General features: G+C 35.5%; 3 protein-coding genes across 4 annotated transcripts; 2 read left to right on the top strand and 1 right to left on the bottom strand.

Moving 5' to 3' along the window:
• Positions 1 to 5: 5 nt before the first annotated feature.
• LOC149735748 (synapsin-3-like) lies at positions 6 to 24,805 on the bottom strand. Its single transcript, XM_089877925.1, has 10 exons — positions 24,543 to 24,805; positions 23,390 to 23,516; positions 23,002 to 23,059; positions 22,097 to 22,188; positions 21,233 to 21,389; positions 19,959 to 20,048; positions 2,461 to 2,666; positions 1,815 to 1,992; positions 1,169 to 1,338; positions 6 to 848 (listed from the first exon to the last, which is right to left on the bottom strand). The coding sequence occupies exons 1-10, from the start codon at positions 24,748 to 24,750 to the stop codon at positions 575 to 577; spliced, it is 1,560 nt and encodes a 519-aa protein (XP_089734051.1). The 5' UTR covers positions 24,751 to 24,805; the 3' UTR covers positions 6 to 574.
• On the top strand, positions 4,080 to 9,125 carry LOC149735749 (uncharacterized). Its single transcript, XM_089877930.1, has 9 exons — positions 4,080 to 4,719; positions 5,007 to 5,455; positions 5,758 to 5,997; positions 6,538 to 6,601; positions 6,802 to 6,855; positions 7,090 to 7,193; positions 7,889 to 7,994; positions 8,195 to 8,367; positions 8,634 to 9,125. Exons 1-9 carry the CDS (start codon positions 4,599 to 4,601, stop codon positions 8,805 to 8,807), a joined length of 1,485 nt encoding a protein of 494 aa, XP_089734056.1. The 5' UTR covers positions 4,080 to 4,598; the 3' UTR covers positions 8,808 to 9,125.
• On the top strand, positions 12,898 to 16,441 carry LOC149735750 (metalloproteinase inhibitor 4-like). Of its 2 annotated transcripts, none has more exons than XM_089877948.1 (6): positions 12,898 to 13,129; positions 13,891 to 14,025; positions 14,261 to 14,364; positions 14,846 to 14,960; positions 15,362 to 15,534; positions 15,606 to 15,786. In XM_089877948.1, exons 1-6 carry the CDS (start codon positions 13,000 to 13,002, stop codon positions 15,663 to 15,665), a joined length of 717 nt encoding a protein of 238 aa, XP_089734074.1. In that variant the 5' UTR covers positions 12,898 to 12,999; the 3' UTR covers positions 15,666 to 15,786. The 2 variants fall into 2 exon arrangements, with proteins under 2 accessions (XP_089734074.1, XP_089734073.1); XM_089877947.1 differs by lacking the exon at positions 15,606 to 15,786 and adding an exon at positions 15,815 to 16,441 and having other exon boundaries at positions 12,900 to 13,129.
• Positions 24,806 to 26,550: the final 1,745 nt, after the last annotated feature.

A 26,550-nucleotide genomic window follows, 5' to 3' on the forward strand; every position in this document is an offset into this window, starting at 1 on the left:
TACAATTTGATGTATAACAACACGATTATATTTACAAAATATATGATTAGTCACTCTTGCGTTCAAATATTGTTAGTAAAATAGAACCACCATGCAAAAAGTAAAATAAAATCGACAAAATAAATACATTTAACAAATTACGTTTTGGTAAACAACATTGCACTTAACGGCTATAGACTATATATACACTACATGTTTCCACTAACAAAAAAAACTCGACTGGCAACATTATACGATAGCTTATAAATATACATGGTAAAAACTTGCACGATAATATTGTTTTGATTTCAACAGTGTTTAAAAACGGCAAATAGTTTGCTTCACATTCTGTACAAGGTTAGCGCAAAGCATAAATAACGTTATAAAATATATCAACAGCTGATCAATGGTAGCGAGAATGAAATATGTTTAAAACTGCTTCTGCAAGCAAAGAATCCGCATCCACCAGCAATATTATTGCACAATATTCGCGCTATTGCAAGCATATGTGTTTTGTCGTACACGCTTTAAAAAGCTGGTGTCGATTTTTTACGTTATAAAACTGATACAATAATATTTACTTTATAAAACTGTCTTAATCAGAAAATAAATTTGCAAATGACTGACGCAGGCTTCGGATCTTTTCCGCTTTGCTCTCTTCGTCTTCGCTAACAGTCGTAGACCTAATTCGCTCTCGGTCTCCTCCTGGTGACGACGGTTCACTGACGCTGTTGCTTCGCCGGGTGGCGGTAGGCGATGGTGGCTCAGAGCTATGACTGCTCAGTGGCGCCGATGGTGGACAAGATGGAATGGCATGGTTCGGACGGTTCTGTGGTACTTGTACGTTTCTTTGCGGCGTCATTTCTCGACTATATAATAAAATAAATAAATAATTATCGCTTGTAAAACGAAACGACGTTATCAAATCAAAATGTTGTTAAAACGGGCCAGCATGGTAAAACAATCACCTACGAAGTTAAAAACGTGGTAACTCGTAAGCGGGCGCAAGATGTGTGAAGCAGAACACCTGTGTAATACACGAGTGTTGTTGCCCTGCCTCGCTAAGATAAACATCTATATGTACTATGGCCTAATAAATTATACATAAGGCCTGCTATAACATATATGTAGATATATGGCTACGGCCAAGTATGTACACATTATACTGCAACCAGTTTAACTTATTCACCTCGTATTTTGGCTCGAGTAACTTCTTCCATATACCGACGCTGCAGTTGAAGGGGTGTGGTCTGGGCGGGGTCTTGTACAAGCAGTCATCCTCTGCATCACAAGATCACTGATCATCCTACGGTCTTCTTCCTGTCTCTCACCGATCAATGGCATCGAACAATCCACAACCTGGAAAACACAACAGCCATTGCATCATTTTACCACCATGTTTGAAAGAATCAGTATTTTGGTCTGTTTAGCTTGTTAGGGGATAAAATTAACTGGTATTTGACAGTGCTTTTTTAGGATTTGGTGTTACTCAAAACAGACAAAATTTGAGTCAGCGAATAGTGTACATTAATTATCAGTGTACACTATTCGTTCGACCTTTTCGCAGGACGTATAGTAGTTAAACTGTTATTTCGTTACGAAAATCGTTTTTAAGCGCTGGATTAGTGGGCAGTCACTAAATTGATTACAATTACAATTGTGAATAACCCCCCTATATGGATCTGATATCAAAATGCTTCTTTATTTTGATACCAGATATATAGGGGGTTATTTACAATACATACGGGTAACAGTTCAAGATAAAGTCAAAAATTGAAAATTGAATAAATGCGCATTCATTTTTTTCATAAATTGCCAATAATAAAATCTGTCACCTCAATAATATAATCTCTTCCGTCTTTCCCATGCACAGCTTTTACCGCCACTATATCAAGACCTCCGAACATTTCACTGCAAGCATCCACCCATAACTTGTGTCGTTCTGTTACTGGAGTTTCTTCTAACATGGCAGAACCCGTGTTCGCTTTCCAGTTCTTTGATATTGACGTTCGACTACAGAAAAGCATATTTTAGTACTTTTTTGTATTTTTTTACACAAATTTTATATATAGTAAGATGGGGAAACATGGGACACATTTCATTCTATTTTCTCACGCTTCCCAGAGACCGTTGTTAATTGTGTAAAACAAGATCAGGATATTTCGATAATATGTGCTAAAGATGACTCTCCTCTAATATATAGTCACCCGCTGACGTTCTAATTGTCAAGATAAAATACACAATGGTAGTTACTTTCAATTAAATTATGGATTATTTGGGTTCAGAATACAACCAGTCTGTTCGCCATTTAACTTGGTGTGGTGTTATAATCTCCTACAAAATTACACATTTTTACACACTGGTAAGCGGGCACGAGGTGCGTGAAGAACACCCGTGTTACAATGACGGGCGTTTTCCCGCCACACGAAGATAAAAAATTACATTTAGTTTGTGGCATGGTCCATTGGTTTTAATGCTTACATATATGACTTATAATTTCCACCTATCTTCTGTACTCTTATATCGTATGCAGAATCAATGAAGGTTTCGGACACCACGTATGCATTGGTAAGAGCGGCCACGCTTACTACGTCTTGAAACTCGTAATGATTTTCGACTTTAAACTTTGCCATGCCTCGATGCGCATGACCGATTTTGAGAACCACTGGAAAGTGTGATGACGTCAGCTGTAATTAATAATTATGATTAATGCTTGAAGATTGTTATACTTTGCACATGTCACAATAAAGAATACACGACAATAAAATTGCAGTCAAAATTTATTGCCTATCAAGTTATGGTAACTCGTATAAGCGGGCACGAGGTCAGGGCATCCGTGCTATAACGGCTGCCGTTGTTTACGAAGATAAATAAGTTTATTCTTTAATAAAACCAAAAACAACAAAACCCCTCACAGAGAATGTTTTTGTGGAAATAACAGAATTTTTGTTTTTCTGATTGCAAGAATATTTTCGTAAATATTAAAGTGTGGATAAAAAAATCAACTTCACTACAGAAAAACGCGTGTTTTTTGTTTGTCATCTAAGTGCAGATATAGATGTATTATTTGTAATCAATATAATCTCTTTCAGCAAATATTATTATTTGTTTGAACCATAAGTCATTGGCCTTGCGTTAAGGGAGCGCTCCTTAGTAAATAAAAGCTTTTGATAAGAATTTGTCGCCCACGAAGAAATGAGTAATAACCACTCATAAAAAAATCTATTTTCCTTTTTTTCCTGTTTAGTAGAATGTGATTCGCGTCACTAAGACGTTTTGTCGCCCACCCTAGGTTTAGGAGTTGGAATTTTGTCTAGAACTCCACATGAGGTTTCATGCGGGCCATGCACGGGGTGATGCCACCCGCTGTTATGATTAAGTCAATTTAAAGCAGGAATGGAGAATTTTTCCATGGAGTCTATTTACTCGCGGGGGATAGAAAATTAAAGGCGTGTTGAACGATATATCACAGAAACATTCGGTTTAGTACTTGTTTTTGAAGGTTTCCAGACGGCCAGCCCACTATACTCACGGTAACGCGACGGTAAAACCTGTACCAATAATCACTCGTCTGTTGGAATCCGCCCACAACATGTTATCCAGGTTTCCGCTACGCGAAGCAATCTAACTCAACAACAAACGCCTACTGTGTATTATATGTATAGTTCAATGTTAAGTATACATTCGTACATAACTTTAGAAAATTCCCCATACATGGCCTGTGGGAGGAATTGACGCTCTTTACGTCATATACAACTACAGTAGCGTCGACAGCACATTATATTGCGTCAATTAAGGAGCGCAACTGCGACACGCTAAAAAGGTGCCGTGACGTCGCAGTGCCGTTCTCCTGCCGGTAATTGACCATCGTGAATCATATGATTTTGCTCTCATTCACAGCGAAGCAAAATACAGTAGCGAGTGCAAAACTTGTGTAGGGTATTGAGAAGAACTCTATTAAAAGATAAGACCTTTAAATTGGAGGAAGTGCATGGGAATTCTTTAGATACAACGTAAAGTCGCGGCAGCGTATCCGGCCGTGGGAAATTCAATGAATACAAACATGAAAGGAAAGAAGGCAGTTCTTATAAATCGGGATCAGCTTCTACGTTAAGATATGTTTGAACTTGTAGAATAGATTGCAAGTTATATAAAAGAAAGTTTATCAAAGAACTGTTTACGTCCCGTACGGTATACTGTAGGGTCCAGCGCTCGCATTGAACTTTAGAGCATTTGCAAAAGAAGTTTGCACAAGCGCAGCGAACGGTCTCACTTCAGTGAACTGTTCGAGCCAGTACAACAGCGATAAAAGGTCTTAAACGATACTGCGCCTGCCACTGTGTCATTTTGTGCAAGGTGTTTTCCAATCGTTAAAGCAGCGTCAGCAGTCGCCTTTGTTTTCAGACAGGCTATTGACGTGTTGGGAAAGTTTTGAGAGACATTGCAGTTTTTGGCTTGATAACAAGCTTCAGTTTTACAAGTTTCTCCAGTGTTAGCGAAACATAAGCAGCTTAACCGGAAAGTTTTGAGGACAGTTTTGTAGCAACACTGTAGTATACAGCTTGATTGCAAACTTTCATTTTGCAGGAGTCTCTACTGTCATATAAGGTGTCGTAGACATGAGAGTGTGTGTGATTCTATTCGTTGCCTTGGTCGCTATTCTTGCAACCCCGCGTTTAACTGAGGCATGTTCATGTAGTCCTGAACATCCACAACACTTGTTCTGCAAATCAGACTATGGTAAGTCACGCATGCACATATTTACCTTGTCAATAAATGATGCACTAACATAGATTTTTCAGATTATCACGGCATGTTTAGCCCCCTTGTTTTAGGGTAAATGTCGATTTACTATACCTAATAATTGTCGTATTAATTTTGAAGCACATTTGAATTGTGAATTGTGTAAATGCACATGGTTTAACTGCGCATTAATGGCCACAGGGTCACCGTCGCTTTATTCAAATAAGTTCTCGGTAATATTCTGAAATTTCGTTACGTTTTTTCATAATTTAATTCTGTTGCAGTTGTTAAAGTTTTGATAATGAGCAAGAAAGATGTCATAATTGAAGAAGATGGAACAATTATTGATATAGAGCCTGAAAAGGAAGAACTTCCGGAGAAAGATGTCACTTTATTACCGGAAGATTTTGAAGAAGTTCCAACGACGACATACCCGCCGGAGACTGCAGCCCCTGCTCCTGTACAAGGAGAAGTCCCGGAGGAGCAGGGAGGAGAAGTGGAAGAACCAACTGCAGATGAAGTGGGAGGAGAAGCGGAAAATCCAATTGTAGAGGAGGTGGGAGGAGAACAGCCGAGAGGAAATCAGACAGAAGGACTCCCGGAAGAAGATGAAGTAGTCATCACCGATATCTCAGAGGTGGCTTCGGATCAACCTGCAGTGAAGGAAGAAGCTTCAGAAGATCCAGGAACGGGAAGAGAAATCGTTTGGCCTCATATAAGTACAAGCAGTGAGGTTGGTATACGTTTAACATTTTCGTTTTTTGTTGCTTTTTTTACTTTTTTGCTTGCCAATGTATAGTTGTATAATCTATTTTAATATAGAACTGGTAAATAAACATCTTAAGTTAACTGTATAATCTAATTTTTAATACCCAACTTTAAAGCTGTTTTAGAACGCTGTTTTGAGTAGCTTGGCTACGGTTATACAATTTTGTAAATATTCTTTGTTTACTGCCAAATGGGATGAGAAAATACAACGTAAATATGTGCCATCTTACCCCACCCTACTATATTTCGATTGTTTTACTTATTTAGCAACGTGTGCCGATCGTCGGACCAATCGAAACACAGCCATCAGGTGGCGCCGAAGTGCCTCAACCGGTTGTGCCGGAGTTGGTGGTTGTTGATGACGTCACACAAGACGGGGAGGAGGTTTTAGTTAGCCCCGATGACGTCAATGGTGCTGAATCTGCAGCCTCAATTCGTGTGCCAAGATACGCGTATAGGCATCTTGGACCAGATGGTGCAATGCCAGGAAGCAAACGTTTTTTTGTTGTAAGTGTGGTTTTAATGCTGTTTTTGAAGTATGAAGAAAAAAGCCTAATACCTTACATACATTTTAACAGCCAATACTGTGCTATACTACTTTGGGGTGAGATGTGGTACCGTTAGAACCCAATTCCCGATTTTCCGATCGTGTTTTACACAATAAGCAATACTCTTTAGAGTCGCGGGTCGGTTGTATAATTCAGTAAATATTATATATATATATCCATATCAAATGGGACGGGAAAGGAGAATAAAAACATTTCCCATCTTAGCTCACTCCAATGTATTACTCTTTTAATTCCATTCAAGGCAATCGAAGACAATTATTAAAAAATAACAGTCAAATTGAAATTTCGATTCCGATCCCTGGCCCAATTTATAGTCAGTTTATGAAAACGTTAATTTCAAATTTGATCAGAGCGAAACATGTCAATCGATTTCTAATTAGACCTGTTCTATTAGTTCGTGTCCGGGGCAGCCAATTGAATTTAAGCAGCCAAACGATCGATCGCTTAAACTTATTTTGTCACGAAATTACTTTTGCAGGGAATTAGAGGCAAGCCACTGGGACTGGTGGCGCAGGATGGGGCCCCTGGTTCAGCGTCTCAAAGTGAGTTATATATAATATAACAAGCGCAATATTTCGCAATTGTTGTTCTCATGTCCAATTTTTTATGCAAAATGAGTTATAACATAACAAGCGTAATACTTCGCAATTTTAGTCTCATTTTTAATGCAAAATGAGTTTTAATGTAACAAGGTCAATATTTTGCAATTTAGTTTCCCATGCCTAACTTTATTGCTTTATAGATCAACTTTCAAGCCGAAACAAGAGAAATATTATCCGCAGAAATGCACCGCCTGGTAAACTATTTTTAATAAGCCTTTAAGAATTAATTCTGACAAATATTAATATTTTTGTGTTGCTACCACCCCTATTTTCTTTCAACTTAAATGTAAACATGTTTTAACTGCAAGGGTGTTTTAACAACTGTTGTTTTGTCACTATATCCTGTCTTTTCGTTTAAAACGTTTCTAAATCTTTGCTACCGTTATCGAAGAGACGAATAAAGTTATTATATAAATATTTTTCAACAGGTTTGATTCGGCCATCTAATGACATACCATCGGTTCGTCTCAACCCAAATGACTTTACAATACGTGTTAGAATGCACACTCAATATAAAATACGCATTATGAAGGTAAGCTTTTCTGACTTTTCTAACATTTTCTTTTTAACCTTAAAATACACACAGCAGCAGTTAATGCCTTTGCAGTAACTGCGCTCTTCCGCGTGAACATAACCCCGATGATATAAAGTTGTTCGAATCTTGTGTAATAAAATACAATTTGAATCCGGTGCTACAAATTACAAAACAGACAGAAATCAAGTCCAATAAAGAATTTTATATGAATAAAAGACTATATATTCTATTTAGGCATAATATATAGTTGGGCGGGGGAAGATGGGACACCTTTAGCACATAATATATAAATATCCTGATTGTATTTTAAACAATTAACAACGGTCTATAAATGTCACGAGGACAAGGTTTTATAATTCCTTGAATGTCCTTTGTTTACTACCAAAATGTACGAGAAAATAGAATGAAAAGGTGTCCCATCTTCCCCCATCCTAGTATATATACATACATGTATATATATATGTATATATAATATATGCTTGTCTCAAAGATATATATATATATATATTTATACAATTTGTTGAACTTGAATTTTGTCTGTTACGTATTTAGCACCAGATACGTGTCCCTGTATATAGTCTATGCTTTTGTATGCGTTTTTGTCATTCTGTTTCTGCTTGCTATGTGTCCATACATTACTTTTGTCCATACATTATTGGCCATAAGTTACTATTTATTTTAATATTGTGCAGGTATTTAAAGGTGACGTCAGCAACGATACAATGTATCTTTACACACCGCCGTCTAGCTCCCTCTGCAGGATGCATTTGAATTTAAAAACACCTTACGTTATAATGGGTACGTTCGTTTTAATTCTCCTGAATATAACATTGTAGGGTAAAATTAGATACCGTTAGCGCCGAAAGTCCACATTTCTGTATCGTGATTTAAACAATTAACAACGATCTTTTCGCGGGGCTATGGTTATTTAATTGACGAGAAAAATAAAAACATGTACCATCTTACCTCACCCTACTATAACCTTACTAATATTGTAGGAAGCATAAGAGATGGGAGACTTCACGTTAGCTACTGTAATTACAAGATCGACGCCTCAACGTTGAAACGTGTTGAGTTACGCCACCTTACAAGTACAATCAAACACAGGTTCACAAAAGCTTGCAGAGACTGCCGTGTGAATATATGCAACAACGAGCCGTGCCCAGAAATGGTATGTTATTAAGGCTATTGCTTCGTAATGTACAGTGGTTGAAGACGGGACAGGTTTAGCACATAATATTTAAATGTCCCTTTCGTGTTTTAAACAATTAACAACGGTCTATGAAAGTCGTGGAATGTGTTATTTTAATTCTTTAAATGTTCTTTATTTACTACTAAATGGGACGAAAAATAGAAAAAAAGGTGTCCCATATTTCCCACCCTATATACCTTGTATACGACTAATCAGCAAAACTGACAACATACTGTTTTTTACAGTCGAAAGTTGCCGGCGAATGCAACTGGCGGAATATATACACTCTGCGACATAGAAAAGCCAACGAGTTTGCCTGTGTCCGAAAAAAGTCGGGAAAATGCGACTGGTTCAACGCTCTTCACCCTAACATGAGGCCCGACGACTTGGACGAGGAAGGCGCAGTCGATTCGCCATGATAGCAAAATTTAGGAGAAAAGACTCTTAACTACTTGCAGCCGCCTACAACCCGGACTTTTTACTACCATAGATTCTCCTAATAAGAATACCAGTGTTTTACACGCATTACTATATGCCACGAGCTTGCTTTATACATTAGAACGTTGTATATACAAAACTACACACCGTATTATATGTACACATCTTCAAACCGTTAACTATAACATCAATTCCAACACATCGCTTTGCTGTATAACTGAAATATCGAGCACCGTACAAGACATTCATGTTACACATGTACAAATTTTTCTCCAATAAAAGATGTAAAAACTGTACAATTTTTTCTTTATTCTCTAATTTTGAGGTTAAGGTACACAGTACAGCAGGGTAAAATAGTGCATGTTTTATTTTTCAGCAGTTTTCCCGTTCCATTTGGTAATAGTAAACAAGAAATATTCACAGAGTTATATACCTGTAACCCCGCGACTCTAAAAGAGCGTTGTTAATTGATCAAAACACGATCAGAAAATACGAGATTGAGGTGCTCTTATCTTGCCAGGCAGTAGTATAATGTTTTCAAACAGTTTTTCGATCAAAACAGTTTGTTTGTTTCAGCGGTTGCTATAGTAGCACCGGTCGTTAATACGTTTATGATGTAACTTAAAAAGCTTACATTTGTAAACATCTTTTAGTTAAAATATTTGATCAGTATTTTAAATGGCGTAGGTATAAATATGTTGAATCGATAAAACGGTCTATTTTATTAGCCGTTAAAGCGGGTAAATTTGCCCGTTATGTTGTGCCGGTGACGCATTACCAATTTAATTGCTGTCAGATTGACGAAATGCGATATGTGCTAACGTAAATGGAATAACTATTTTGACGCTTTTTTGGGATTTTTTTGGATCAAACAATAGCTTTAGTCGGTTTGGCAGCCACGCTTTTATTTACTACTTTTTCTCCAAAAGTATTCGCTGCGTGTTCTTGATTACGTTTTGTTGCTAAAGTCATTTCTTCATTGTTTTATTTAATTTAATCTTTAGTAACCGAATCAATAAGTACAATTTAAGAAATTGCAATACAGCAGCAATATCCACTATTAAAAATAACCAGACATCACCTATATGCTTTTTATGCACAGAATATACGGGGATATATGTATATAGTCTATAAAACGAGACGGACATAGTGAAAAACAGACAGGAAAACATTTTGTGTGACCTTTCACAATTGTAACTCTTGAATTACAAAAAGCAATTTTCTTCCAAATTTTCCGCACTTACGTTAAAGATTAAAAGGTGGCAAGGTACAGTTTGACGTATGCGTAATTTAAGACAACTCTTTTCGTAGCTAACAGAGCCATGTGCCATGATGTAATAACATGTTACTAATGTTACTGAATAAATGACACTAGCGGGTTAAGAACAGCACTTAAAAGAAAGTGACTCGCCGCACCTTTTATTCTATGACGTAATAATAACAATACGTCACTAAAGTAGCGAAAAATATCACTGACGTAATTTAACGCATTGAAATTTAACGTAATCACTCTTGTTAACAAGTGCAGTTATCATCCGGATACATGTACTACAGTATTGTTACGTCACATATTCTTTTCGATTATGACGTAACAAGGAGGGACAGCATATAGGAGAAACTACCAGAAAACAATTTCTACCAGCTACAAATGTAATCACTGTTTCGTTACACAGTTAGAATCAATCCAATCGATTTTGGCGTCTAATTTGTTTGTTTTCTAATAATTGTCCGATTGATGCAGCAACAAAACAAATCAGACAAACGAATTGGAATTAAAATAGTTGAATTACGCACTTTCTCTTATCCCTTGTGTATTGTGGTAAAGTCCAGAGTGACGGATATGTTACTCAGTAATCAATTACTGCAACTCGGTAGGCAACCACAGTCTATATTCATACGCAGATTGCAGGCCTAATTGCTTAACGAGTTCACACAAGAGCGTCTTAAATCTAAACTAGTACCAGTTATAAATGCCATACCGTTACTGTTTTGGTTAAGTTGCTCTACCACTTTTTAATAATTAGAAAAGGGGAAAAAGTTGTATTCATTAGAATTTTTGTTAACACTTGAATAATTAAGCTGGACAAAGAGTTTTGAACTGTATTTTTAATGCTGTCAGGGATTTCGTCAGAAAAATAAAACGTATTACAGAGAGTCCAATGCCTGTTTTATACTTGATAAAAAAACCATTGGCTAAACTATGTAATTAAACAAATTTATAGAGAAAGCAAGTTTTATTAAATGTTACATGTCGCCAGAGGTATTGTTGCAAGCAAAACATGTTTTGGAATTCGAAACAAAACGTGGGTCCCTTAAATAATTAATAAAAGGCTTAGGAGAAAGTAGGAACGTTTGAACGGCGCTTTAAACTTATGACGTAGGTATGACGTAGTAAAAGTCCCTGAAATTGGCTTTGCCAAATAACTCGCAAGAGATTTAGTCAACAAGTTTTAAAACAAAAACTAAATCACATTAAAAACAAAGTTTATATTTTGTTACTTGTAAGTCGTGTATGCCTAAAGATTAATGCAAATTAAGCCGTTTAAGTTTACAGAATATAGCTATTTCTATATGGCTTATGGCGTATATAAACAAAAGACATAAAATCCTAACAAAAATGTGCTTATCCACGCTTGCTAAGACTTCGTATCGAATACTTGGTTTTAAAGAATAAATAAATAAAAAAAATTAACAGAGATCAAAAATATTGCTGTTTGTATTGTAGTACGCTATTCGGAGGAAATTTTAACGTTTATTTGCAATTGCTAAAGCTATCTTACCAGCTTCTGTGTACCCTAAAACGTTGCCCCAAATACAGACAGTGTGTAAACCATACTATCACACAAAAACATCGTGAAAAATTATGTTTTGACGCAAAACGATCTATCGGTTACGAAATAACGGGCTAGTGACCCCTTGACCCTACGATACTTTGAAAAACGTTTTGCGACGTTTGATTGATTGCTTATATCTTTCGGGTGGTCGGGTTTTTGTACAAGCGAATTCTCAAAATTTAGTATATGACGTCATGGGGGGTGTTTCGCCACAGACAAGGCGTAGTTTTTAAACTTTACTTTGATAAAGTAAAGGGTAACTTGTGTGACGTATTCTCTATATGAAGAAATTTGTCGGAAGCAATAAAACCATAATACCAGACAACCGTTTAGGAGAATACGATTTGGCATGGCCTGTTAGAGATATCTCTATAAATCTCTAGTAGGCCGTGCCTTTGATAACTTGAACTTACGAATAAAATGATGAATCGACGTATAGCCTACGCAATGTTCACTAAACTTGAGGATCAAACTTGCGGTAAGTTGATTATATTCATTACAGATTAGCGACAACGCTAAGCAGTAAGCAGCACATAAACGTTAACATTTTTGTTTACCCCGAAGTAAAAAGTGCACCTGAATCTTTGGGCTTTCAGATTATATTTTACCACACTAAAGAAACAGTGTTTAATGAATGGGATACAGTAGGGGGGAGATGGGACACCTCCTAACTCTTATTTCTCGTCCCATTGAGTAGTAAACAAAGAACATTCAAAGAATTATAAAACTATATCACAACGACTTTCAAAGACCGTTGTTAATTAATTAAAAGACGATTAGGATATTTGGATAATATGTGCTAAAGGTGTCCCATCTTCCCCCACCCTACTATATATTTAGAATTTCATAGAAATTTTTAACATTTTCCAGTTTTACCCCATTTTTAAAAAAAGCTACACCAAACAATCGATCAGTTATTTTTGGGAAACACTGCTATGCCTAGTCAAATTCTACCCGTGAACACTGCTAAATGAAGCACCTAATCGTGTATCCCGTCCGTCTTAGGCCTCAAAACACAACTATTTAAATCCTGTTTGTATATGCTTAGACTGCTCATGCTGCAGTTGTATTGTTTGTTATGAACACAATACTTAGGTTAAAGCAAGAGGGTAACTGAAGGATTATTCCAACACACAACGGTGACAGCTTGAGTAGTTACGAGTAAATCACCCAGACTCTCATTTCTCTTTTTTTCGCACGTTTGTTTTTCAGCAGACAGCTCGCCTATAAAGCCAGCGTGTATGGAGCCGAATAGCCAGATGTGTTTTAACGAGTAAACGTAAAGTAGTACTGTATATGTAAACAAGAAACGGCAGTTGTTTATCAGTTAACTACAGTCATGGAAAAGCTTCTGCAAATGTGTTTGCTGCTTTTATCAATTCAACTGATTCAATTTGCGTCGGAGAGCGATGGATGCTCATGCATGGTAACTCACCCGCAAGAAATAATATGCCGAGAAAACTCATACGGTAAGGTTTAATTTAAAACGTATTAACACTAACAGCAATAAACAGTCGACTTGAAACGGCACCATCGTACCTAAATTCGCGGCGCAGGTTCTCTATTTACATTATCCCTGCCCGTATAAATTTTATTTCCAGCTATGGTTGCTGAAATTTCCACGGTCCATTATTCACAGCTTAAAAAACAGTTTAAAAGGCGACCGACTCGGCCTTTGAAGGTTAAAAACTGTTTGAATATGTGTTTCAAATGAGCTCAAACCCTTGAAGTTTGTTTGATCTTAAATTGACCGACTTTGTGATAAGAGAATCTAACTGTGCTAAGCACATGGTGCTGACACAGTTGGAAATATAAAACGGTTCTCGTTTCTTTAGTACAAACTATACGAAACGGAAGCTCCCAGCGATACCATAAAACTACTTTATTTTTTTGCATACTTATAAAAACACTTTTCATTTTATATTAAATCAATTACTAAAAAAACTAAAAAGGCTTATTTTATAAACAGACGCTATGAAAACAGTTCAAAAGTGCCGTTGCAAAATGATAAGTCATAAAATACAGTGATTTCCAATCTACAGAGAAAACAGTCTTTAAAATTTACGAGCATATATTACGTTCTACACGCTACACAGCGTATACAAACATAATAAAATTTTATTTTTGGTAAAACTTTTTAAGATCATGTCAGCACAACTACAAACAAGGAGTTTTCAAAGCGCCATAAACTGTTAAGATTGTTTCTATAAAATTTACATATTGTTTACAGTTGCCTTAGTTCGAGTTCAAAGTCAGAACATCGTACGAGAAAAAAACGGAGGGCGGGGGAAACGCTCTTCAAATCCCGCCAACCTTATTTCTGTTACCCGAACCCGTTTGGAAGAGAATGAAATAAGCGACAAAGGTGAGTGGTCACATAATGTATTTTATCTACTAAACAGTAAGCTCCTAAACAAAATTGTAATGTAGGGTAAGATAAATACTTTAGCATATAATGTCCCACATTTCCTAACCGATTTTAACAATTATCAACGACTTAACAGTCGTTAAAATACGGTTATATAATCATGGGAATATTCTTTGTTTACTTCATGCATCATCTTACCCCAACTTACAATATCTTACTTTATAATTTGTAGAATCAAATCTAATGGTTCCTACACCCCCTACACGTGAAGTTATTATACGGGATGAGAGTAAAACCGGGCTAGAACATCGGCGTTACAGAATTAAAATACACAAGGTACATCTTAATGTGAATTTGCAAAAACTTAACGTATGCCAAGTTTAACGTATATGCACTAAAAACCATAAAATAGTCGGTTCTATAAACTTTGTAAAATATGTCGCAAAGTATTAGACTAGTTTCAATATGGTAATTTCATTTCATTGAGTAAGCTGTAATTTCCGAATTCCTGCTTGAAAACTAATAATTACGTTTTGACGATAACGTGAATGAAATAGTTTGTTTTTGTAATCCAACAAAGGGCTATATTACAATACAGAACACTAATAATTAGACATAATTTTGTTCATAATTTCCGGTACAGTCTGCATATTTTAGAGTCTATTTAGACACATATATATAACGTTAGAGCTCCGTTTCTGAAATAATACATTTACAACATTGAAAAAGGGCACAAAAGTATATATTAATGTTCAGGCACTTTTACAGTTATAATTTATATCGATCAAGTTTGACTTTTATTCTCATTTGGGTCTAGATTTTCAAGGGCTTCAAGGCTGGAACTGTCAAAGAGAAGTTGTACTTATATTCAGCTATGGACGAAGCTCTCTGTGGGGTGAAGTTAGCTAATCGCAAAACGTATTTGATTATCGGTAAGTACAGTTACTGAATTACCATATTACGTGTGTTTCAAATTATACAGAAAGTAAATTGTTGAACTAGCTTCAAGACTATTGTGCGTACAACAACAGTTTACAAACCGAGACTGTTGCTGTACGCATATCAATCATCGAAACATGTAATGCGTCATTACACACGGACAGCCTAGCCAATTGTGTGGCTGGTAAAACCCCGACGTACAGCCAGACCTACACTTAACCCTACGAATGTACGGCGTACAGTCCTTTGAAGTGCAAAAATAAATGCAGTTGCAATGAACGTAAATTAATTGAAACAGAAGAACGATAGCCAATTAACTTATTGCGCAGTTAACATCAGTTTCAATTTCTGCCAAGCAAGGTATGTATTTCAATTAAACGCGCTGTTTTTCAAGGAACTGTTTCAAACGGACGATTAACAGTAAGCTTGTGCGACCGCGTGATCCCTTGGAAGACATTGCCAAGAATCGAACGAAGAAATATTAAGAAAAACATGAAACTTGCGACAAGTTCTTGTGAAGTTGGCTGTAAAGTTACTTCGTGTCCATGGGAAGATTGCCTTCCAAAGGTAAGATAAGTTTATATTATTACTAAGTGCCCTTAGGTTTGAATGTTACATTATAAATATCCTTTATATAGGTGAGGTCCCAGGGCGAGGCACTTGGATTTAGGCCAGAGTCGGCACATTTTACATTATAAGTCAATGCGGTCAGTTGTGTCTTGTTTAGTTTCTGGGACAAACATGTTACTTTGACAGCTGTCGTTTGGGTGGAAAATATTTTTGTGTCGAACCCGACTGAATGCAAATGTAAGACGACAGAATAATCAATACAATTACAATTTGACAGAGCCGTAAAGAGTGTACATGGACTGGGGAAATGGAAAGGGCGTACGGAGTTGGGTTTTACAGAGAGAATGTCATGTGTGTTGCTGACAGACGGGGAGACTGCAACTGGAACGTTGGGGCAATTAAAAAGCAAAGTAAGAAGCATAGAAGAAGACGACATAACCACCAAGACGGGAGGAACGCACATCATTCTCTGCCCTAATCGCTCATTCCATGCCCTAACTGGCTTTCAATTTAATATTTTTGCAAAACACTTCGAGCGAGTTTTTTTGCGCAAAAATATGCCCGTATTCTCACCAAAGCAACAAGCGTTAGTTCTGTAAATACCTATGCTAATTATCGATCCTATTTTAGCTTTTTTCTGTATAACTTCGCTGTTGATATTATTTTTGCCAGAACCTTGTACGTTTTTTACTTTTTCTTTATACGTATCTAAGATTACGTATAAAAAAACGCACCTTAATTGTTAACGCATCGAATTTGAAAAAAGAAAAAAAAAACATTGACATGGCTTTTTTTCTGAATATTAATTATAAACCAAGATGTTATTATTCTTTCATATACGCTGGTCGTAAACCAATATTATTTCGTTGCGTTATATTTAATAAATCGACAAGCAATTCCGGGATGAATTATTTTCAATATGGTACTTCTGGATAAATGGGATACCGTTTGCTCATGTATCTCAATTGTGTTTTGGACATTAACAACTAAAAGACTTTAAAATTACGGCCTCCGGTTTTATAACTTTTTAAATTTTGTGTTTACTACCAAATGGCAAGAGAGTCAAAAAATATGTTGCATCTTACCCTAACCTTTTATACTCTATTTGTTTAAAATTTTCCAATTTTTGTTTAAATAAGAACAATCTAATGCAAATTAAACAAGTCGCTCGTCGCTGTATCAAAACGCATGCTGACAGCAGGCAGCTGATATACACGGTCAATTAACACGGTGAAGCATACTTATAAATGTCGAGATCGTGAGAAAGGATTATAGTGAGCAAACTTATTCTACGTATTAAAAGGGTAAGACCATTCATGTCCCATAAACACATCTTATACAGTTAATGATAACGGAGTCTTACTCCACAGATTTTTGTATAATGTGTTATATATTACATGTGGCATCGGCAAAATCATATTAGAAGAAACGCATATTCCGGTGCTTATAATCGAGAATCGTTAAAATTTCCTTACCAGCATTACATATATGGGTATAATATAACCATGCAACAACTAATGTTACAACACCTCCGCAAATATTAAGTCTATAAACCTTTACCTTGAACGACATAAAAAGGTTAAACATTAATCTATGTTAGTACTTCCGTATTTGTATACAGCAGACTATATCGACTCGTCGTGTTATTAAATATTTTAAAAGCAAATTAATGAGGTTACGTAGTGGAATGAAGGAATATGTGAAACTTTTTTGCTCTATATTATTTCGTTCCATTTGGTAGTGAACAAAGTGAACTAAAAGAATAATAAAACCGTATCCTCACGACACCCATAGATCATAGATTGTTTAAAACTTAATCAGGACTATTAGCTTTTACGTGTTTTTAAAGGTGTCTCGTCCTCGGCCACCCTACTACAGCAAGTAACCCCTATACCACGTTTATTGTTGTATATTTAACACGATATTCTAAGCGTGAGGATTCATTCTGTAAACTAAGGCATACCAAGGCCTTGGGACGGCAATGAATTATTTATATGTTTGGACTGCATTTTTTGCAACCGGATTTTGCGTGCGGGACGCTGGCTATAGATAAACAGCAGTGTGTGGATATATAGGCACGTAACCATGGTATAGTACTGTGGAATAAGATGGAATACTGTTAGCACCAAAATCCCCTATTTCCTGATTGTATTTTGAACTTTTATAACAACGCTATTTTAGAGTCGCGGACTGGTTATGTAATTGGGTAAGTATTCTTTGTTTACTACCAAATAGGACGAAAAAATAGAATGACAACATGTCTCATTTTGCTTTACTCTAATACAAGAAAGTCGATTGTTTTCGTGCAACTTATACCGAAGTCGCATAAAACTGCGGATTAATCCATTTATTGGCTTACACACGCCAGCTAGCAGTAAGCTTACATCAAGTATGGCAACCGCTTGCGAGTCTACCTTATAATTTGTGGCCTAAAAGCGGCAAGGGTGCAGAAAACAATGAATATATGTATAGTCACCTGTGTAGATTATTGTACACAAAATAACAAATATTTACAGCATAGCCGGATGAGATCTATAAATATTATTATACTCATATAAACATTGCCAATATTACCCAAATCCCGATACGTATCTGTCGGATTAAAGTCGCTTATTTTATAAGAGGCGCCTTTTTTTAAAAGGATTGAAAAATCTATGTATAGCAGTAACATCTATAATGCATTACACATAGTATTGTTACTGTCGATATAATAAATCTACAATCTCAGAACGAAGGGGCAAAAATAGAATTTTATGCTGAAGTGTCGAGTATAGATTACGTTACATAAACACATTTAAGTGTGCACTAACGCTGTAGTAACATGGCAATAGTATATATGTACCAAATGGAACGTTTTTAATCTTTTTGTCCTAAACTATAGTAGAGAAACTATAGTAGAGGCAAGATGGCACACCTTTAGCACATAACATCTAAATATCCTGACCGTGCTTTAAACAATTAACAACGGTCTGTGGTAGTCGCGAGGATATAGTTGTATAATTCATTGAATGTTCTTTGTTTACCACCAAATGAGAAAAGAAAATGGATTAAAAATGTGTCCCATCTTTCCCACCCTACTATATATACATTTCTAAACATTATATGAAACTGCATCTAAATCATAATATATTTGTGTAAATGAAATCTGACGTTCAAAATTTGGACAGCTAGATAGTTATTGATAAAATAAACATATTAATTGACAGGTGTAATTGGCGTATATAGTATCAAAATTGACATTTTTTAACCTGCAATATTTTCTTAGTTTTATTTTGTGGATATTTTTCAACATATATTTGGGTATATTAGATTCACAGGTGCCTATACATTACATTAAATCCGTGCCTATCAAAAACAATATGTGAAAACGTCCATATAACTTAAATATTTTGAACTTTTTTCGCGTTTGTATAAAGCTTTAAAACAACTGCCAATCGAAAAATGTACAACGCGCATTTGTGACATCACAGAACTTGATATGAAGTAATAATGACACTGATCTTCAATATCATAATAAACGTCATAGATCTCAGTTCCAGTAACATAAATAAAATATGGTAATCGTAACGTAAACAATTTCTCGTGGAATAAGATTGAGGTAATGAATTATAGATATAAGACGGCGCATAGAGGTACTTATCTACAAAAATAAAAGCATTTGGTTCTAGCAATGTCTTGCATGTAGTCAGCGAGTTAAACGTTGTATGTATGGATCTTATCCGTTAAGTAGGGTGGGGGGAAGATGGGATACCTTTTCATTCTCTTTTCTTGTCCCATTCGGTATTAAAAAAAGAACATTTAAAGACTTAGTAAACAAAGACGATACGAGAATTATAAAACCGCATTATCACGACTCCCATAGACCATTGTTAACTGTTTAAAACACGATCCGGACATTTAGAAATTATTTGTTAAACGTGTTTCGGCCCCTTCCCATTTACTATTATAGTTTATAACAAAAAGTTTCCAAACAGTTTATTTGGTAGGAGCTATATACACCAATAATAAATATGCACTAAATACAGACAGCAAAATACTAAACAATTTTTGAATACAGCTTTTTTTTTAATAATTTGAAAACTTTGAATCGTGATCTCATTATAAACAAAGAATATATTAGTGGCTCATCTGGTATAAAAACGTAGTGTATATCCAACGTTTTATCTGCCATATACGAGACTTTATTAGGTAACTGCGAGACTTTAACGAGACTACATTTTCATTCCAGTTTCCCTGATGAAGTCTCGCCGTATAGCGGACGAAACGTTGGAAATACACTACGTTTTTATACCAAAAGAGCCACTATTATATTATTTATACTATGTCTGGTAGCAGAAGTAACAGTATACTCATTATAACCAGTCATTTATACAAAATACACATACGATATCTACTTCTGAGTGGGCCATGTAAGCGCTTACCATTTGCTTGTGTGATGGGTAGTACGTCTGTTCCACAAGAGGGAATTTCTCTGGACCCAATCGCTTTTGGATTCGTATCAGCTGAGAGAACTAAAATAAAAATAATTTTAAATCTTTCAAGTATCGATTTTGGTTTTGCGTCTTTGTCTCCTTGAATAAAAGGCATTACTAAAAAAACAAAAGAAAATCGATTTTAAAGAAGGCCTAATTTTACTCCTTGTTTTATTTGCCTGCTGAATGTAATGAATACCGGCACATTTGAATTTTGAATTAAATATAGAAATAAAACCTGCATTTTTTAGTTCTGAAATGTAATTGCAATACAGTAGTTTCCTTTTTAATTGACATAAATAAATGCAAACGTCTTGCATGAGTGACAAATATGATGTCAATCATTTAATACGAATCGATTTTGTTTAAGATGATTTTAGAACAATATGCGAATTAAGTATTTTGAATTGCTGTTGTAATCATTATTACAGTACTGATAAGTTAATCGATATTAATCAAACAAGGCATTTATTTGTTAAATTTAATGAATGATGTAAATATACGTATATTAGGGTGAGGAAAGATGGACACCTTTTCATTCTGTTTTCTCGTCCTATTTAGTAGTTTAAACAGAGAACATTCAATATATTTATAAAACCGTATTCTTACAACTTTTATAGACCGTTGGTAATTGTTTAAAACACGATCGGGATATGTTAATATTATCTGCCAAAGGTGTCCCATCTTTCCCCACCCTACTATACCTCTACATATGTTTATATCAGGTGTTGCGTATGGTATTCTAAAACTTTTCACGTAATGTGGGGCAAAATGAACCTAGTTTTAACAGCTAACGTTATTTTAGAGTCGTAACGATTCGGTTATACACTGTGTTTACTTTCAAACTTGACAATAAAAGAGAATGAAAATTAGGGGCATCTTAAAATAGCCTACCTGTCAGTAAGGGTTTTCCGCTATAACTGATAAACTACAATGATAGTGGATTTTTTCTCCGATTTTTTTTAAAGAATTTCGGTTAAAACGGAAATCGAAAATTTCATATGAACTTCAAAAATTACCGATTGGTTGTGCGAAAAGCGTCACAAATTAGAATCAATACAGTTCAAACAAAAATATATATACGTTTAAACATTTTTGCGAATCCGTGTATATATTATGCTGCGGTAAAATGGTTCAAGTGCGTATTTCTTTATCATACAACTTGGCAGTAACCAAACCATATTCACAAAAAAATCATACGACTTTTGAAAAATATTTCTTACCGTCCACGGTTTGTCCATAAAGTTAAACTGAGAATGCAGAGAATTCACGGAAGGAATTCCACCGTATTTAAGTCCAATTACAAGGTTCCTAAAATCTTCCCCCTGGGCCATCGATCTGGGAGTTTGACGGACAAGCAGAAAATCAGGTTTGAATGATCTATTGAAGGGAAGGGAACGTTACATATGTTATACTGAATGTATACAGTAGGGTAGGGGAAGATGGGACACCTTTTACCTCTATTTTCTCGCCCCGTTTAGTAGTAAACAAAGAACTTTCAAGAAATGACTCCTATTGACCGTTAGTAATTGTTTAAAACACGATCAGGATTTTTAGATATTATGTGCTAAAGGTGTCCCATCTTCCCCCACCCTACTATATATATAGAATATTCACCAAAATTGTATAGAGACGTTAAATATTAACGAAACATTTCATGATGGGACAATAAATGTTGGAATATTTTATACTAAATGCTCTTATTTACAAAAGGTATTGTATATAAAGTCACGTTGATATTCAATAAATACTTGTCGCGTGGCTGGAGAGCTAAGAGTTATAACATAGGTGTAGTATTAAACATTACGCAGGTTAGTTCATATACACCTAGCGGCATGTGGAAGTATTGTGAACATTAACCTTTTATTATAATGTGTGTTTCATGTAACACAATATAGGTTGCGGTAAGGTGGCTATAATTTTATTTCATTTTGCTGTTCGCATTTGGTATTGAAAAAGCATGGCCAGTCGTTAAAAATGTAGCTTGGAAAATGGTATATTATGTACAAACGGTATCCATCTTTTCCTACCGTACTATATCCGTTATCAATGACTGGTCAATACCTTTAATTAAGTAAAAATATTACCTAACCACTTTGTTGCCGTTCCTGTAACAGTTGATATCGACAGTTACTCCATTTACGCTGTGACTTGATAAACTCAATTCACTGAATTCTGCCTGCAAAGAAAATAACAACATAACATTAAATCTTATTCTTATAAAGTGTCTAGGTACATTTAAAGGGTTTTGACTAGAAGAGAAAAAGTAGAAACGAATAAACACGGTCGTTTACACCCACTGAAACAAACAAAAACCGCCGCCCAATTAGGTATTTTTCCGATTTTATAATTTTATTTTATTTCCAACGAACAAATGTCAAGTGTTTAAATTCATCCCATTTGACATTTTTCCAATTGGAGCACAAATTTGTTTCAATTAATTCGCGGTAACTCTTCAGTCTATTTGTTAACTCGAATGGAAGCTTTGAGATACCGCATTCGAATAAATGTTGTTCCGAATAAACCAGACCATGCATGTAATAAATCCATTTTAAGATCAATGCAAGGAGAAATTGGCATGATGCTTCCAAAATACATGATAAAGTACTGTGGGTGAAGGTGGGACACCTTTAGCTCGTAATATCCAAATATCCTGATTGCGTTTTAAACAATTAACAACGGTCTATGGAAGTCGTAAAGTTACAGTTTTAAAATTCTTTGAATGTTTTTTGTTTACTACCAAATGGGACGAGAAAATGGTATAAAAAGGTGTCCCATCTCCCCCCACCCTACTGTATATATAGTAGGTTGGGGGTAAGATAGGACATTCACCATTTTTCTCGTCCCATTCGGTAGTAAACAAAGAATATTTACAGAGTTATATACAACTGTAGCTCGATCATAAATCCCAGGTGCCTATATATACCATTACTGTGATGGATACCAGCATTAAAAATTAGATTAGATTAAAATAAAGCATGCGGCTTCTTACTTGTTCCACACGAACAGTATAATCATTATGAATCTTCCTGCCTTTCAAATATTTGGACCTGTTTGAAAGGATAAAACAAATATTAACATAAATTAAAAAAACAGAAAATATTTCTCAGGCTGTATTTCTCATACATAAATTTGATGTTAAATGTAAAATCTGTAAAAATCTGTTTTAATGAAAAAATCTGCTTCTGCATGTAAAAACCTGTTTCAATTACAAACATTTAAAGTGGAGTGTCAAAACAGTGGAGTATGAGTAAGTATAGCGTAAAGATAATTTAGTATTGTGTGGATGGACATTAATGTAACTGTTACAGTATATGCGCGAAATAAGTTTAAACAGCAAAGTTTAAATCAGCACAACTTAAAACATAAACAGCAACTACCAGTCCGTATGTTGTTCGTCGACCACAAGAACAGTCTTTATCTGTTCGTTACCATCAACTTTTAAAACTGCCAGTGGATTTCCTGATGCAAGTGACGCAAAGAACCCGCCAGTGCTGCTGACTTGACCTAAAAATGAATGAATTAATGAATGTAACTTGCTTCAGGCTCGCTTGGCAAATAACAACAGTCGTTATAATATATGGGTGTATTGTTTCATACATCTCGTGTCCACTTACAAGTTACCCGCACGGATGTAACTTTTGTGGGTGGTGGTTTTGCCTGTATGGCTGACAATATAATTGGATAACCCGTTAGTGACCACCGAGTTATGGCAATCGCCGTGAATTGTCTTGCCCAAAGACACATACGCCCACAGTGGCAGCAGAGAATTGCCTTGAACCCATTACCATTGGTTAGAGGCGGGCGTGCTGACCATTGTTTTGCTATACCGCCTAAAATCATCACATTAAACGGTGCGCATTGGCCCGTAGCTAATTAAAACTTAATAGATTCATATAACTCTGTCAATTAATTATAGAACTGAGACATACCGACGCAGACAGGAATATTATCTCGAGTTCCAGAATTTTATGAATTATTAATAACTGCCTTCAAACTACCGTATGGGTAATTGAGAAATTACAAGCCTTTTCGTTTAACCTAACCATGCTTAACATTTCGTACGAATCATAGCCCCTTGAGTATAATGCATTGTAGTTACTTGTATCTCATCTTGATAACTTCTATATATAGTAGAGTGGGGAAAGACAGGTTACCTTTAGCACATAATGTCCAAATTTCCTAATCGTGTTTTAAACAAACAACAAATTACAACGTTCCATAAAGGAGTCGTGAGGACATCTTCCCCCACCCAACTATATAATAATAATATCAATAACTTATTTGTGTCTTCGATTGCGGTAGCGAAGATTAAAAAATAGATAAAACGAAAAGACAAGACAAAGCGACAAAACAAACAGTCCTTAAAACACGCTTACCATTAAAAACGTATTTGCATTTAGTTGGAGGAAAAAGGAATAATCCCTATACACCTTGTACATTATGATGTAGACATTGGTATTCGTATATATTAGATGGTATATACAAAAATATTAATAAGTATACAAAAAAGCAATCTGGTGTTTCATATACCTGACTGTGCCGGGTTAACATTTATCTTATTTTGTTGATTAATCCCAGGTTGTGCAATTTGTTGCTTTTGCGGTGTGCCTCGGGAAACTGATGACGTAACACTGACGTCATCGTCGCTTTCCAGATATCCGTTCGGAAGATTCGAGTTAAAATTAGTGTCAGAAAATCGACGTTTTAAAAAGTTCATAGCATTTTGCATTGAAGACATCTTAATTTTAGTAAAAAAAGAACCCAAGTATCAATCTGTGGATTTAAGAATTAATAGCTTCGTAAAAAGAGACCTAAATAGAATGTAATTTCTTTTGGAGTATTTAAATTGAGATATATTGGTTACAGATGTCGTATATAGACCTCTAAAATCTTTAGATGCACGAAAAATTTAAAATTGCTACATTATTCTTGCCTTAGTACATAGATGCAGTAACTATGTAGATAGCCAATTGCAGAGTTTTAATTTACAATTTAACTGTAAATGTAATAGTGCAGGTAAGCCCATGGGAGCAATATTGATTTACTAAGTTCAACTTTCTAATTAAACTCAAATGAAAGTCATTTAAAGTTGGTCCAATTATAAGCATTGATGGACCTTGAAAACGTTTTAACTTGTGAGAATTGCATTTAAATCTATATTTTTTTGCAAAGCACAACAAGGCGCATTTACATTATATAGTAGGTGGGTGGGGGGACGAGACACATTTAGCCCATAATATCCAAATGCCCTGGTCGTGTTTTAAACAATTGACAATGGTCTATGGTGGTAAGGATACGATTTTATAATTCTTTGTATGTTCTTTGTTTACTACCAAATGGGTCGAAAAAATAGAATGAAAAGGTGTCCCATCTTTCCCAGCCTACTGTACATTTACTGATGTTAAATTTCAAGAAATATAGTACTGTGGGGTAAGACGTTGCATCCTTAGCACCTAAATACCATATTTCCTGATCGGGTTTTAAACAATAAACAACACTCATTTAGAGTCGCGAGGCTATGGTTATAAATTATGTAAATATTTTTTGTTTACTACCACAAAGAAAAAGCACTGTCCCATCTTAACCCAACTTCTTATATGTCTGTTGGCCTACGAGGCCCAACAGTAACATACATAATATAGTTGTATTTAGGTCAAATTTGAATATAACATAACTATAGGGGGCAAGCAAAGTACGTTCATATCCTCTGTGTGTCGATACGACCACCGTCTACACTCTACAACCATTAGCAAAATTGACGCTCTGAATTATCTAGGCTTATTGCAATGTTCACCCACCGGGAATAACATAAAATCAATAAACCCCAAACATTTTGTTTCTAAGATTAGCTAGCGTTACTGAGACAGATGGTGCAGTTTCCTTTTAAAACTAAGTGAAGACAATAATAGAAAGAAGTAATCACACAACAGACCTTTACACTGCACTATTACTATGATCGTATTATATACTTGCATTCATTTGGCAGAAATACAAAATAGAGCTTCTATGCTTATGCTTTACTACGTATGGCCTACAGATATAGGAGATAAGCACAATTGTAATTGCATTCTCTCCGATTCTTAATCCTCTTCGTATAATCGACACTTCTCTGGACCCTGTTCTATGACCATTAGTTCAACCAGTTGAAAAGATACAGTTTTTTGCCAAATGACTATACGAATGCCCACTCATTAATATTTCATAATAGCTCGACTCCTTCAACCTGTTTCAAGCAGCTTATATTTTACCTTTACTAGAATACTGTTTACTTTTATAACTTTGGTTAGAAAACAAAGCAAATTAAATATAACGCACTATTGTCAATAAAAGCATAAAAAAATAAGAAACTTTTAAAACCAAAAAAAAGTTTAATCGTTTGAAAATTCCCAATACTGTATACGATTTAGAATCTGCCTGATTAAAACCTTACTACGTGTTATGGTAAAACCTACACACTTCTTATTCTTTCTGTATTCTTATATTAGCTGCGCTTGACTAAGCTTGTAGGAGTGCCCTCGGAACTCTGACCCGTTTCCAA

Source organism: Ciona robusta, chromosome 5 (assembly GCF_009617815.1).
Source record: "Ciona robusta chromosome 5, ASM961781v2".
Classification (NCBI taxonomy): domain Eukaryota; kingdom Metazoa; phylum Chordata; class Ascidiacea; order Phlebobranchia; family Cionidae; genus Ciona; species Ciona robusta.